Source organism: Lactuca sativa, chromosome 9 (genome assembly GCF_002870075.4).
Source record: "Lactuca sativa cultivar Salinas chromosome 9, Lsat_Salinas_v11, whole genome shotgun sequence".
Taxonomy (NCBI): Eukaryota; Viridiplantae; Streptophyta; class Magnoliopsida; order Asterales; family Asteraceae; genus Lactuca; species Lactuca sativa.
In genome coordinates, this window is record NC_056631.2 from 225404044 (window position 1) to 225418120 (window position 14077).

Genomic DNA, 14077 nt, shown 5'->3' on the forward strand with positions numbered 1-14077 from the left:
AAATTGGTGAATAATGGCCTCTTAAATCACTCACAAGAACTCTCAGCTGTTTAGGTGCTCTCAAGGACCAGGTAGCCGCAATGAAGGGCCATAAGGTCCTTTAAATAGGGATTAGGACCAGGAAATTAGGGTTTCATTAAACAGCACGGACTCGCCGATTCCATTCCTTGGACTCGCCGAGTCCAGGTGCGAACCCGCGTCCAGAACTGCGATCCTACTCGGCGAGTCTGAGCTCCAACTCGCCGAGTCTCCTCACAAAATACCAAAAATATAAGAATAAAAGATACCTGGAAATCCGGGCTGTTACATAGGAGGCAAAGCAGAGGTCTGGCCAGATGGATTTACCTGGCAAAAATGTTGGAGCACCAGGGAAATTCTGATCACATGGATCCCAATGACCACCATCTTATCATTCAACCAAGCTAAGAGAAATCTATCAACCCCTACCATATATATATATATATATATATATATATATATATATATATATATATATATATATATATATATATAAAGTAATTGAAAAACTTGTAGTGTTTCTGTTTCATGATGTATTAAAATAGCATGAACAGTTGTACCTCTCCATTAGGTGAGAAGCTCAAAACAGAAATTGTTGTATTCCCATGCATATAATATTAACCAACAACTATAACACATGCATATAGTATTACAAATTACAACATTACCCCTTTCAAAAGCGAATGTGCTTCACTTGACAAGAATCCTGGAGGCTTTATCTTGTCCTTCACTATTTTCTCCTGAATCTTCTGTCTGTTTCCACCTCTCAACGAAGGCTGCAAAGATAAAGTTCGAACAAAATTACATTATTACCCTCACGCTAAAAGTAATGGGAATTTAATAGTGATTTATTAAAAGTAATTAAAGGTGACAGCACACCAACCTTTCCAGAAAGCATTTCATACATTAAAATTCCAACACTCCACCAATTAGCGGCCTTATCATGGCCCCTCCCTTGTATAATTTCAGGTGTCATATATTCTAATGTCCCACACATGGAATTTAACATTGTGCTTTCATCAAATTGCTTTGCTACCCCGAAGTCAGTCAACATAACCTGAATAATAATAATTCAGTAAAGTTAAACCAAAACATTTTACCACAATAATAAACATCATCTTTTTAGTGACAACTGCCAACCTGGATGGTTAATACAAGTGCAGGGTCAACAACCATTGCTTCATGGTCAATGTTGTTTAATGTCTCACCCGATGCCTCCCATGTTGAGGAGTTTACTTTCACTTGACGGCTAGGAACAGCAGGGGGAAGAACACGAATAATCTTCAACATAATACAATCCTTGGTTGTATCATGCTAAACAGTAGCAAAACAGTAACTTGTAGAAGACAATGTAAAAGAAGAAATTGCAGAAAAAACATTGATCTGATAGTGTATAATTAGATTAAAGATTATGAGAAGATAATAAAGTAAACCTTGAGTTGCTGGATTTGGGATCTTAGTGACTTCTTTCAATGCTGGTCAACGAACATGAAAGCACCGGTTTTTTAACTCCACAAGCTCTCCCCAATTCTTCTTTTGAAGGAACAAAAATATTAGAAACATACCTTATATTTAGTAAGGAATGGAATATGGGAAATCATTTCAAAATCTTCAGTGTCTGCAGCCATCACTACAAATTCAGAAAACCCCTATTCAGGTCCCTTGTAACTGTTTAAAAAAAAGAAAAAAAAATAGAAGTTAGAACCAACATTAAGAACAAAATATCAAAAATAAATATCAAAACAAGTCAGAATAATATTCACAAAGTTGATAAACTTTGGTTAAGAAAAAGAACAAGAAACATAGCCAATTTAGTTAGGCATTGATGTGGTGAAGAAAACCAAAGGAAATAATGGAAATTTTTTTTCAAAAGAAGCTACAGGGGGGAAAAACAGTTTTCGAGTCAGGGGCATCAAGGGAATTTCTCGAAAAATGAAGGTTTAGGGGTTTTTGCTGGAAACCGCAAGCAGGGGCAAAAAGGGAATTATCCGAAAATTGGAAATTCTGGGGCTTCTGCTGGAATTCGCTATCAGGGGTATAATGGGAATAATCAGGAAAATTTGGAATTTAGTTTTGATAGAGGTGGGAAGACAGGAGGTAAAAATGGGCAGGGGTATTATGGGAATATTCAGCCAATGAAAGGAAAGTCTAATGATTCAAAGATTGAACAGGGGCAAAGTTGGAAAAGTAACAAGGTTATGGGAAAGAACAAGGATGGGGGTGATGTTTCGGAAGTCAAAGGGTTTGTGGGGAATAATTCTATGAGTCGGCCTGACCAGGAAGCTAAAAAATCAGAAGCAGGGGTGATCTGGAACATCGAATTGGAAGGATTGGGACAAAATTCTTACCATACTAGTTACCAATTCGAATATAAAACTGATCTGGAACATCGAATTGGAAGGATTGGGACAAAATTAGCGATCAATACGAACTGAAAAACAAATTTAGCGAATCACTTTGTTCTTCCATTTTTGTCGAGGCGATGCTTAGGGTAACAACAAATTTAGCTCCTGTTTCATGATCACGTCTATTTTCAAATGTCCGAAAAGGGTAACAACACGTATTACAGACTGATCTACAAAGAAATTTATCCGAAACTAAACTCACAAATTACACTAAGAAGAGTTGTACCTGTACAAAATTGGACATCAAAGTGGTAGCTGCAGCGACGATGAGCAATGGTCTGCGAGGATCTGTAAGGCGAAAAGGAGAAGAAAGCATAGCGGCGAGCACTGGAGGAGATAAGGTTAGACACAAACGGTGGAAGAAGGCGGTGGCGGGGACGGAAGTGGTTGTAGAACAGAGTAGGGAAGAAGATAGAGGATCGATAAGCGGAGGAATTGAAGCCATCTTCGGTGATGTTTTTCGGTGTGTTGTTAGATAACAAGTGCCGATCGATCCCTAGTGGAGATTTCACGGAAGCGGTCGGAAAAAACGAAACCCTAATACACGCCTGGATCGCACAGTCGATAAAATCGCTCAACATCTGCAAAATAAATGAAAATAGTTAGAATTCGAAAACATGTGCACAATAAATGAAAATCGTTAGAATTCGTCGGCTGTAAATCACCCAAAAAAACTGTAAAATAACATGCAGTTTAAGAAGCAATTAGCGTTAATTTTGAATTGGGGAAACAAACCTTAGTTCTTTTTTCTTCTCCATGGAAAAGCACACAAACGGAGGATAAAAAAGAAGCGGGTTTTCAAAATTTTGGGGATTTCATTTTCCCTAGTATCTACTAAAACCCTGGCCTAGCACGTGCTAGAGAGAAGGGAGGTGGCGATGGCTTAGGGTTTACAGAGAGACGGGAGGTAGAGAATGAAGGGATATCTAGAGGAGAGAGTATCAGAGAGAGGAGAGTGGATTGCAAGGATGAAAGATAGATAGAAGATAGAAAAAAGGCGGGTTTTCAAAAATTTGGGGATTTCGTTTCCCCCTTGTCTACTAAAAGCGCGTTTCATTAAAATTATAAAGCGACAGGTAAAGGCGACGCACATTTAAGATAAAGCGCCCTCCGTGTTTTTAATTTTTTTTCTTGAGACACTAAATTATGGGCACGCAGTAATGCGTGACGTAAATCCTAAATTTTTTTTGAAGAGATGACACTATTTTAAGGGCACGTCCTTTTGCGTATCATTAATCAGCGCGTGTCGTAAAAAGCACATCATTAAAGGTCTATTTTCTAGTAGTGTATGAATTTATAACGAAGTTTTCCTGTCCCGTCCTACTAAAAATAATATAAAAGTAATATATTTATAATATATTAAAATTCAAGTCAAAATTAGCCAACGGAGTCTAAAAGAGAGATGTAGAGCATAATCTCACATTCGTATCGATATAAAGAACGTCAATATAAAGAATGTCGAGAACGGAGTTCGTATGCGAAAGTTATGAATTTCTGAAGTGCGGAGTGCGAAACCCCAAAGCTGTCAGATACCACGACGTGGCAAGCAGAGCCATGACGTGGCAAGTCTTCTAACACCTCCGGGAGTCCCCCAGACGCAACTTGCGATGACGCATGCAGTGACGATTAAGCCCACGACGTGGAAATAGGCGCCACGACGTGGAAAGGGCAGATTTTGCCCTATAAATAGATTTGAAGGGCCAACCGTTTAGGGTTGCTATATTCTCTTCTCTCTCTCCCGTTTTACCTCGATTTACGTGCAAATAAGTACCCCCGAAGCCTCGGTATCAAACCCGATACCCGAAGCAAGTCCCGAAGCCCGAAGATCCCGAGAAGAAAAGAGTTTCCGAGTCAAAGATCTGCCCGCGAGAAGCCCGGTGTGCGAAGTGATCTCAGTTTCACCGAAGAATACTACTCTTAGAACTGTAGTGCTGTCCGGGCATCGTCTAACCAAGTGAGTGTGTGGTTACTTTCTTCTAACGCATAAATACGAAGTATTTTATACAAAATACGTGTTATGTGTATATTTTGTTGTTATATGTGTGAATGTATATTCACTTTCTTCTACCGCATAGATATGAAGTATTTGCTATGAAGTACGTGCTAGGTGTTTATACATTGTTTGTTTACTTGAGATAGATGTATAAATAATGTTTTATACATGTTTTAAAAGATTTAAATTGTATATGTGTTTGCATCTACAAATATGTTGGGTAGAACATGGGTAGATGAAATAGTTGATGTGAGACGAAATAATAAGTATTTTTGAACTCAATGTGTTCATTAGGTATTTTTGAACTCTATGTATTCACTTGGTGTTTGAACTCAATGTGTTCATTAGGTATTTTTGAACTCTATGTGTTCACTTGGTGTTTGAACTCAATGTGTTCATTAGGTATTTTTGAACTCTACGTGTTCACTTGGTGTTTGAACTCAATGTGTTCATTAGGTATTTTTGAACTCTATGTGTTCTCTTGGTGTTTGAACTCAATGTGCTCATTAGGTATTTCCGAACTCTATGTGTTCACTTAGTATTTTTGGACTCAATGTGTTCATTAAGTATTTTTGAACTAGATGTGTTCACTTGGTGTTGTTGAACTGAGTGTGTTCACTAAGTGTTTTAGAGCTAAGTATTCACCAGATGTTTTGAATTAATTGTTTACTAGGAGTGTTAGAACTAGGTGTTTGTTAAGTATGTTGAACTAAGTGTTTACCAGTCGTAATTTGTGGACCTTGGCAGTGGTGGACTTTGTGTCAATTTCTTTGGTCAATCCTTAGGAATAAATGGATAAAGGATAGTTGATTCTTAGGGTAAATCCTTAAGAAATAAAGGAGATAATGGGAATGAGTATTTGGGATGATTGTTTGATAATTGAATATAATAAATGTATTATTGTAGGTTGAAAACCCTATATGCTCACCAGGCTCCCAAGCCTAACCCACTCAGTTTTCTTTCCATTACAGGTAATGGCACAAGAGTATAAATTGGTGGACTTGACGAGAGATTTTGGATTATAGATCAGTAGATATAAATAACTGTTGTAAGGTCTATTTTATATTGTTTATGCTTTTGGTCTGTATCAGAACATGACATCCTGAGGTTTTATTATTTAATGAAAATACATTCTCTTTGAGAAACATTTTGATAAATTTTATCATATTTTGTTTTGGGAACAAATTCCGCAACTCTTTTAATCAAAAGGATTTACTCTGATTTTATAAAACAAAGCATAAACAAATCGGTCTTTTCTGATCGTGAAATTGGGGATGTCACAATGATTGTTTAGAGTTAGTGTGCATCCTACGAATATATCTTTAGTGCATTTTGTTTTTCTATTGTCCATCTCTACGCTGAATGTTTCATTTAGTGATTGGGGTTTCTGCTTGAGTAAGTGTTTAAACTGGTGGCTCACGAAGATTTTCTCCGCACCACTATCAAAAATTAAGCATGCGTATGAGTTATTTAGGAGAAACATACCAGTAACCATGGTGGGATCCCTAACCGCCTCCTCATGCCCCATTGTGAGAACCCTTCACACACTTTCATTTTTTCTGTTCTGTGCCTTCGGGAAATCACTCTTGAAATGCCCGGTCTCACCGCAACCATAACATGTGCGACTCACCCCAACATTAGCGGCTTGGGTGGTTTGTTGTGCTGGTGCCCTACAGTAACGAGCGCCGTGCCCCTTTTTGTTGCAATTGTTGCATTGTTTATCTCGGCAGGCGCCATGGTGATAGTAGGTACACTTGTCGCATTTTGGGAGAGTCCCAACATATTGCTTGGCTTGTGTTGGGGCGGTAGGGGCTGTGATAGCATGGACGGCCACAGTTTGTTGCTTCTTGGTTAGGTATTGAGTTGGCTGGCCCTTATTTTTGTTCAAAGACTTCCTATTGTTGTCTCCCTTCTTTGGTTGTTCGTGATGGTTTTTATGCAAAAGAACATCCTATGTGCTCCTACAAAACCCTAAAGCTTGGATCTAGGCTTCTCTATTGTACATGTAATTCATCCAAGACTTGTAACACTAGATCTAGCATGCATAATTTGAAATTAACATAATAAGAACAGATCTAAATGATTACCTCTTCCAATTGGCTTGAAATCCTTTATTGTTCTTGGTCTTGAGCTTAGAGTCACAAGTGTAACTCCTCTAATGGCTTACAAACACCGCACAAGCAAGAAGGCAATTATGAGAGAGGAGGGAGGATGCTAAAATCGGCCCTAGGGTTTCTCTTGGTATCAAGTGGCCAAAAATTGCAAGTAGGGGTCCCTATTTATACTGTAGGCTGCTAGTGTTTCAAGTAAAACCCTAATGGACAACTTAATCACCAAGCAGCCCATGGAACCTTTTGGAATAAGGCCTATGGACGAAAATATGATGGATCCCCATCATAATTTCGTTCCCCCTTTAATCCATTAGGTTTCCTAGCCTAAAAACTCAAGTATCATACATTTGACGGTTTAAGCCTCTTTATTCAATTAATCTCTTTTAGTCACCAAATTAATTCCTAATTAACTTATGACTGATACTAATCAAATAATATGATTTCTCCTTTAATATATTATTCTTATAATATATTAATAAATCATAATTATCTTCTCTCTCTCCTAAATTACCTTGTCAAGTTTCTTTGGTGAAGGCAACCCAAAATGACCATGCACAACCGGGTCAAGTACATACCAAATATATTTACGGGCTTAGACACTAATCCAACAGTCTCCCACTTGGATAAGTCTAGTAACTATATCTCACATATGACTTCAAATTCCGGTTTAGCAATCGTAGCTCTTATACGCTGCTGTCAACTCTGATAAAAAACTTGTCCTTTAAATAAGGGATCGGATAATCCTCTATTCTGGATATCATGCTGACAACCACATGGAACATAGTCATACTTATTGTTCAGCATATTGTTCCTCAATCTCTGATTTCTTTGACATAGAACTTAGTTGAACACATCAACTTTGTTCTGACCGGGCCCGACACATAAGTCAAACCAAATCATCAAGTGGCCAGACATTGCTTTTATCCTCTTAGAACAAAAGGAGCAGATAAACTTTGACTTATATGCTTTTATTATTTACTGGCTAAATCATACACAAAAATGTGTTTTATAACATCAAGTTACCGATGCGTTTACAGATTATCAATGCATAACTAACAATAAACAATAACCATATCTCTAGGTTTAAAGATTATATGATATTATCGTCTTGCGATCACCCATGATAAATTCCATGAAGTGATACCAGCAAGCGCGGGTTTATTCCAATGCTCAAATCATAATTCATAAGCACTCATGAATTTTGCAGCAAACCTTTTCCATGCCTAAAACCTTTTAGACAATCTACAAACAAATTCATGACAATCTTCTTTCATATCTACTTCCAACATATGAGTGACTGCGGATCGTTTGAATAATCTTATTATTCAGGAAGTCAAAACATGCAAAATTGAAACAATAGACAAACATTCAACACAAGGTAGTATCTTTACTCATAAATAATACACCTTTATTCATTCATCAAACGTCAAATACAAATTATCTATTACACGTTTCTTACTTATCTAATCTAAACTCATATCGTCCTTTAGTCCAATGCTCCTAGCGTGCTGCAAGTGCTTAACCCTGCTCAGTCCCTTTGTAAGGGGATCTGCTGGGTTATCTTCTGATGATAGCCTCTTTACTACGAGGAGTCCCTCTTCTACTCGATGTCTAATGAAATGGTATTTTCTTTCGATATGCATGGATCTACCGTGATCCATTGGTTCCTTGGTTAAGGAAACCGCTCCATTATCACAGAAATCTCCACGGGCTCCTTTATGGATGGCACAACTCCAAGGTCTCCAATGAAGTTCTTAAACCATATTTCCTCTTTCGACGCTTCACTCACTGTAGTGTACTCTAATTCACACATTGAATCAACCACAGTCTCCTGCTTGGAACTTTTCCAAGTCACTACTCCTCCGTTAAAGGTTAAAGACCCAACCTGAATGCGAACGGTAATTATCCCGATCCATCTGGAAACTAGCATCACTGTACCCTCATACCCTTAAGTCATCATTCCCACCGAGGACTAGAAACAATTCCTTGGTCCTTTGAAGGTACTTAAGAATACTCTTAACTGCAGTCCAATGGGCTCTACCAGGGTTTCGCTGATACCTGCTGACCATGCTCAAAGCGAAGGCCACATCAGGGCGAGTACAAGTCATAGCGTACATGATCGATCCAACTACGGAAGCGTAAGGTACTCGGCTCATATCAGCTATCTCTGCCTCTGTACTTGGGCTTTAAGTCTTACTCAACTTGAATAGCTTTGGATTGGTAAATCCCCTTTCTTGGAATTTTCCAAACTAAAACGCTTTAGTACCTTATCCAAGTATGTATCCTGACTGAGTCCTATCAGTCTTTTACTTCTGTTTCTCACTATCCTTATTCCCAGAATATATGCAGCCTCTTCCAGGTCCTTCATAGCGAAACACTTACCAAGCCAGGATTTAACTTCCTGCAGTGTCGGGATGTCGTTTCCTATGAGTAGTATGTCATCGACATATAATACGAGAAAGCTCACTATACTCCTACTGGCTTTGAAAAATACACAAGATTCATCTTCGCTTCGCAGAAAACCAAACTCTTTGACCTTCTCATCAAAACAAAGATTCCCACTGCGAGACGCCTGCTTCAATCCATAAATGGATTTCTCAAGCTTACACACTCTATTTGGGTGCTTCGCATTGACAAAACCCTCTAGTTGATTCATGTAAACATCTTTAGCCAACTTTCCATTAAGAAAAGCGGTTTTCACGTCCATCTGCCATATTTCATAATCATGAAACGCAGCTATTGCAAGCATCACCCTAATGGACTTTATCTTCACAACTGGCGAGAAGGTCTCATCATAGTTAACTCTAAGAGTTTGAGTAAAGCCCTTCGCAACCAATCACACTTTATAAGTGTGTACCTTCCCATCCATGTTTGTCTTCTTCTTGAAGATCCACTTGCACCCGACTGTCTTACGACCCGGTACATTGTCAACCAAATTCCAAACTTGGTTGTCGTACATGGACTGAATCTCGCTGTCCATTGCCTCCTTCCATTTGGCAGATTCCGGGCCTGCCATGGCTTTCTTGTAGCTCCTAGGTTCGTCCAAATTTATTAGTGTCTCATCACTAATAAACATATCCCCTTCAATAGTAATATGAAAACCATAAAACTGGGGTTGAACACTAACCCTACTGGAACGTCTAAGAGGTAAGGACTCGTCAACAGGTTCAACAGGAGTTTCCTCCTCGGGTTGAGTGCCAGTGTTAGAAGTTCCTTCATCACTCTGCTCTTGAATCTCCTCAAGATCAATTTGCCTCCCACAGTCCTCTTGGCTTATGAGTTCTCTTTCTCGGAAAACACCTCTTCTCGCAATGAAGACAACATTGTCACTTGTTCTGTAGAAGAGATAGCCAAAGGACTTATGTGGATAGCCGATGAAATAACACTTCTCACTACGAGGTTCGAGCTTGTCGTGAGTCTCTCATCTTACGAAAGCCTCACAATCCCAAACCTTGATATGTGCCAACGAGGGAGCTTTCCCTGTCCGCATCTCGTGAGGTGTTTTGGCAACCTTCTTGGTGGGAACTAGATTAAGGATATGTGCAGAAGTCTCTAAGGCATACCCCCAGAAGGCTATTGGTAATGAAGCCCGACTCATCAGAGAATGAACCATGTCCAACAAGGTCCGATTATGTCTCTCAGCCACACCATTCAATTGTGGCGTTCTAGGAGGCGTTAATTGCAAAACAATTCCACATTCCTTTAGACAGTCGTGAAATTCAAGACTTAGGTACTCTCCTCCTCAGTCTGACCGAAGCATCTTGATTTTCCTGTCCAGCTGATTCTCTACTTCATTCTTGAACTCTTTGAACTTTTCAAAAGTTTCCGACTTATGCTTGATTAAGTAGATGTATCCATATCTGCTATAATCATCTGTAAAAGTCACGTAGAAGCGGCAAGCATCCCTTGTGGTGGATCTAAAGGGCCCACACACATAGGTGTGTATGAGTTCCATTAAACCCTCATCCTTATCACAAGTGCTAGTAAAGGGTGACTTGGTCATCTTCCCAAGCAAACAAGACTCACACATGTCATCGTCCCTAAGGTCGAATGACTCTAACACTCCATCCTTTGGAGTTGGGCTATGCGTTTCTTGTTGACATGGACAAGGCGACAATGCCACAAGCATGCTTTGTCTAGACTATTAGACGAATCAATATTTAACACATAATTTCATAAGTTTTCTACAACCAACACAGATTCATATATTCCATTACAAGGAAATGCATTGAAATAAAAAACACCATTCAAATAAACATTAATAGAACCATTACTATTATCAAATGAATATCTGAAACCTTGTCTATATAATCCATGAAAAGAAATGATGTTCCTTGCCATATCTGGCGAATAGAAACAATTATTTAAATCTAATCCTAACTCATTACTCAACACTAAAGAATAAACTCCGACTCTGGTCATAGGTGATGATCTTCTGTTTCCCATAATCAAGTTTATCTTCCCATGCTCCACCTCCCTACTTCTTCTTAGGCGCTACAAATCAGAACAAATGTGGAAACAACATCGTGTATCAAGAACCCATGAAGTAGCAAGTGATGAGTTGTTAGATTTAATAGAATACATACCTGCAAAGGTAGGCTTTATCTTCCCATCTTTAATTTCCTGCAGATATTTGGGGCAACTTCGTTTCCAGTGGCCCTTCTCGTGGCAATAAAAACACTCTGCTTGCTTAGGGTCAGAGGAGGGTTAGTAGAACCTGCTTTGGTTCCACTAGAAGAGGAACCATCTTGGGACTTTCCCTTTTGGTGGCTCTTAAAAGGAGCCTTCCTCTTCTTACCATTTCCATTCCCAATTGCTAACACAGGGGCCGATTCAATAGGAGTTGATGCAACAGATTTATCCTTTAGGTTGCTCTCAGCAGTTCACAACAACCCTTGAAGCTTGCTCAAAGTGACCTCTTCTTTGTTCATGTGGTAGGTCATTCTGAACTGGTTGTAGCATGGAGGCAAGGAGTGGAGGATGATGTTGATTGCCAAATCCTCATCAAAGCTAACATTTAACTTTAGAAGACGATAAACATACCTCTGCATCTTCTTCAGATGCGAGGTTAGGGATTCTCCACTCCCCATCCTAGCGGTGATCATGTTAGTGATGATCTCATAGCGCTATTGCCTCGCTCTTTGGTGGTACCTATCCATTAAATCTTGATGCATATCGAATGGATACATGTCCTCATAGGACTTCTGGAGTTCTGCATTCATAGTCGCGAGCATGATGCAATGAACCTTCGTAGCATCACGTTCATGTGCCTCATAGGTAGCGATTTCTTCAGCAGTGGCAGTTTCTGGATTGATCTTTTCAGGTTTCTCTACGAGGACATACTCCTTGTTTTCGTAGCGAGTGATCATTCGAATGTTTCAGATCCACTCGTTGAAGTTGTTGCCATTAAAGATCACTTTCCCACACAAATTCATGAGTGAGAATCCACTAGTAGCCGCAAGAGCGTTGTTGTTTGCGTTCAACATCTGGAAATAGAAAAGAACAAGTTTGATTAGAATGAATCCCCAATTAAACACCCAAATGAAAAATTAGGGCTAGGATCCAACATTATTCACAACTTAGAAAAGGGATGTCGTAATCTAAATGCAAATAATTTGAAGGTAAGTGAATGACGATTCACTAATTTCCACCATGAAAAACGAAAGGAAATTAAGTTTTAAATGTATTTGAAAACTCCTAGATTCTTTTGAGATTCATTGAACTTTTCAATGGCATGTTTAATATCAATACGCCCTTCAAGTTTGTGACTGGGATATCGAGAATTACAAACAAGGTGTGAATAACCATGCGAATCAACATGGTGCACTCAATGTCTCTATCACCGAATCAATGTGCCGGTAAGCCACACACGCTCCATTGATCTATGACAAACATCAAGCCACCCTTCGCTACCAATGTCAATCCCAAATTAGTGTGCCGGATAACCACACATTCTCCACTAACGTTTGACAAGGGTACAAAGTGTAATTCCATGGAGTAGCATCATTTTCACATTTTACCCTCAAGTAACTAAGATTTGGGAATTTGTAAAAACATTGTAGTTACTTTGTATCATTCATTATACTTTTAACACGGAGATGATTGCCCTATCCTACCCGTTCGGCTAACGACCCTCCACCAATCAAGGAAGCAGTGGGTAAGAGTGGATACCCATTAAATGGCCATTTTATAGGTCATAACCTTATACCCCCTTATAGACCGGCTTCGTGAATGAGGCCTATTAACGGTAAGACTAGCACTTTAAGTTATACATATGTATTAATTAATCTTGTAATAATATAATAGTATAGGATTGAATTTTAAGGGTTTGAAATTTAAATCATTCAAAATTAAACTTTTAATCATAAATTTAAATTTCAAAACTTGAGGGCAAGTTTTGAACTTTTCAAAACACAAAGGATCAAATAACAAATAATATAAATTAAACAATTAATTTGTTGATTATCTATATTTGATCTAATCTCATTTTATTCACAAGATAATTACCAAATAATTTAAATAATCAATATTTATCATATAAAGAAACTATTATTCAAATGATTTGATATTATCTTTTGTTTTGGTAAGGATAATCATTTAAATACAATAAAATTCGGATTTCATCATCAAAAAATGATTTTGGCATTTATCCTTTAGCAAAACAGCAAGAAATCCTGAGACTTCCTCTGCATGAATCACGGACTCACCGAGTCAGTACCTAGACTCGCCGAGTTGGGCGCCGAGTCCAGATACTGACTTGCCGAGTCGGGTCGGGCAGAGGCAGAAAAATGATTTTCAGCAATAACTCGACAATTACATCACATACGACAAAAACCAATCAAGTCTCTGATACCACTAATGGTTTTTATGAAAAAGAACATCCTATGTGCTCATGCAAAACCCTAAAGCTTGGATCTAGGCTTCTCTATTATACATGTAATTCATCTAAGACTTGTAACCCTAGATCTAGCATGCATAATTTGAAATTAACATATTAAGAACAGATCTAAATGATTATCTCTTCCAATTGGCTTGAAATCCTTTGATTCTTCTTGGTTCTTGAGCTTAGAGTCAAAACTGTAACTCCTCTAATGGCTTACAAACACCACACAAGCAAGAAGGAAATTGTGAGAGAGGAGCGAGGATGATAAAATCATCCCTAGGGTTTCTCTTGTAATCAAGTGGCCAAAAATTGCAAGTAGGGGTCTCTATTTATGTTGTAGGCTGTTAGGGTTTCAGGTAAAACCCTAATGGACAACTTAAGAACCAAGCAGCCCATGGAACCCTCTGGAATAAGGCCTATGGACGAAAATATGATGGATCCCCATCATAATTTCGTTACCCCTTTAATCCATTAGGTTTCCTAGCCCAAAAACTCAACTATCATATATTTGACAGTTTAAGCCCCTTTATTCAATTAATCTCTTTTAGTCACCAAATTAATTCCTAATTAATTTATGACTGATATTAATCAAATAATATGATTTCTCCTTTAATATATTATTCTTATAATATATTAATAAATCATAATTATCTTCTCTCTCTCTCTC

At 38.4% G+C, this 14077-nt stretch overlaps 1 protein-coding gene across 1 annotated transcript; it reads right to left on the reverse strand.

Annotated features, from left to right (window-relative positions):
* Positions 1-674: 674 nt before the first annotated feature.
* LOC122194829 (serine/threonine-protein kinase AtPK2/AtPK19) lies at positions 675-1646 on the reverse strand. Its single transcript, XM_042896087.2, has 4 exons — positions 1584-1646; positions 1159-1332; positions 902-1075; positions 675-794 (listed from the first exon to the last, which is right to left on the reverse strand). Exons 1-4 carry the CDS (start codon positions 1644-1646, stop codon positions 675-677), a joined length of 531 nt encoding a protein of 176 aa, XP_042752021.2.
* Between the last annotated feature and the right edge of the window lie 12431 nt (positions 1647-14077).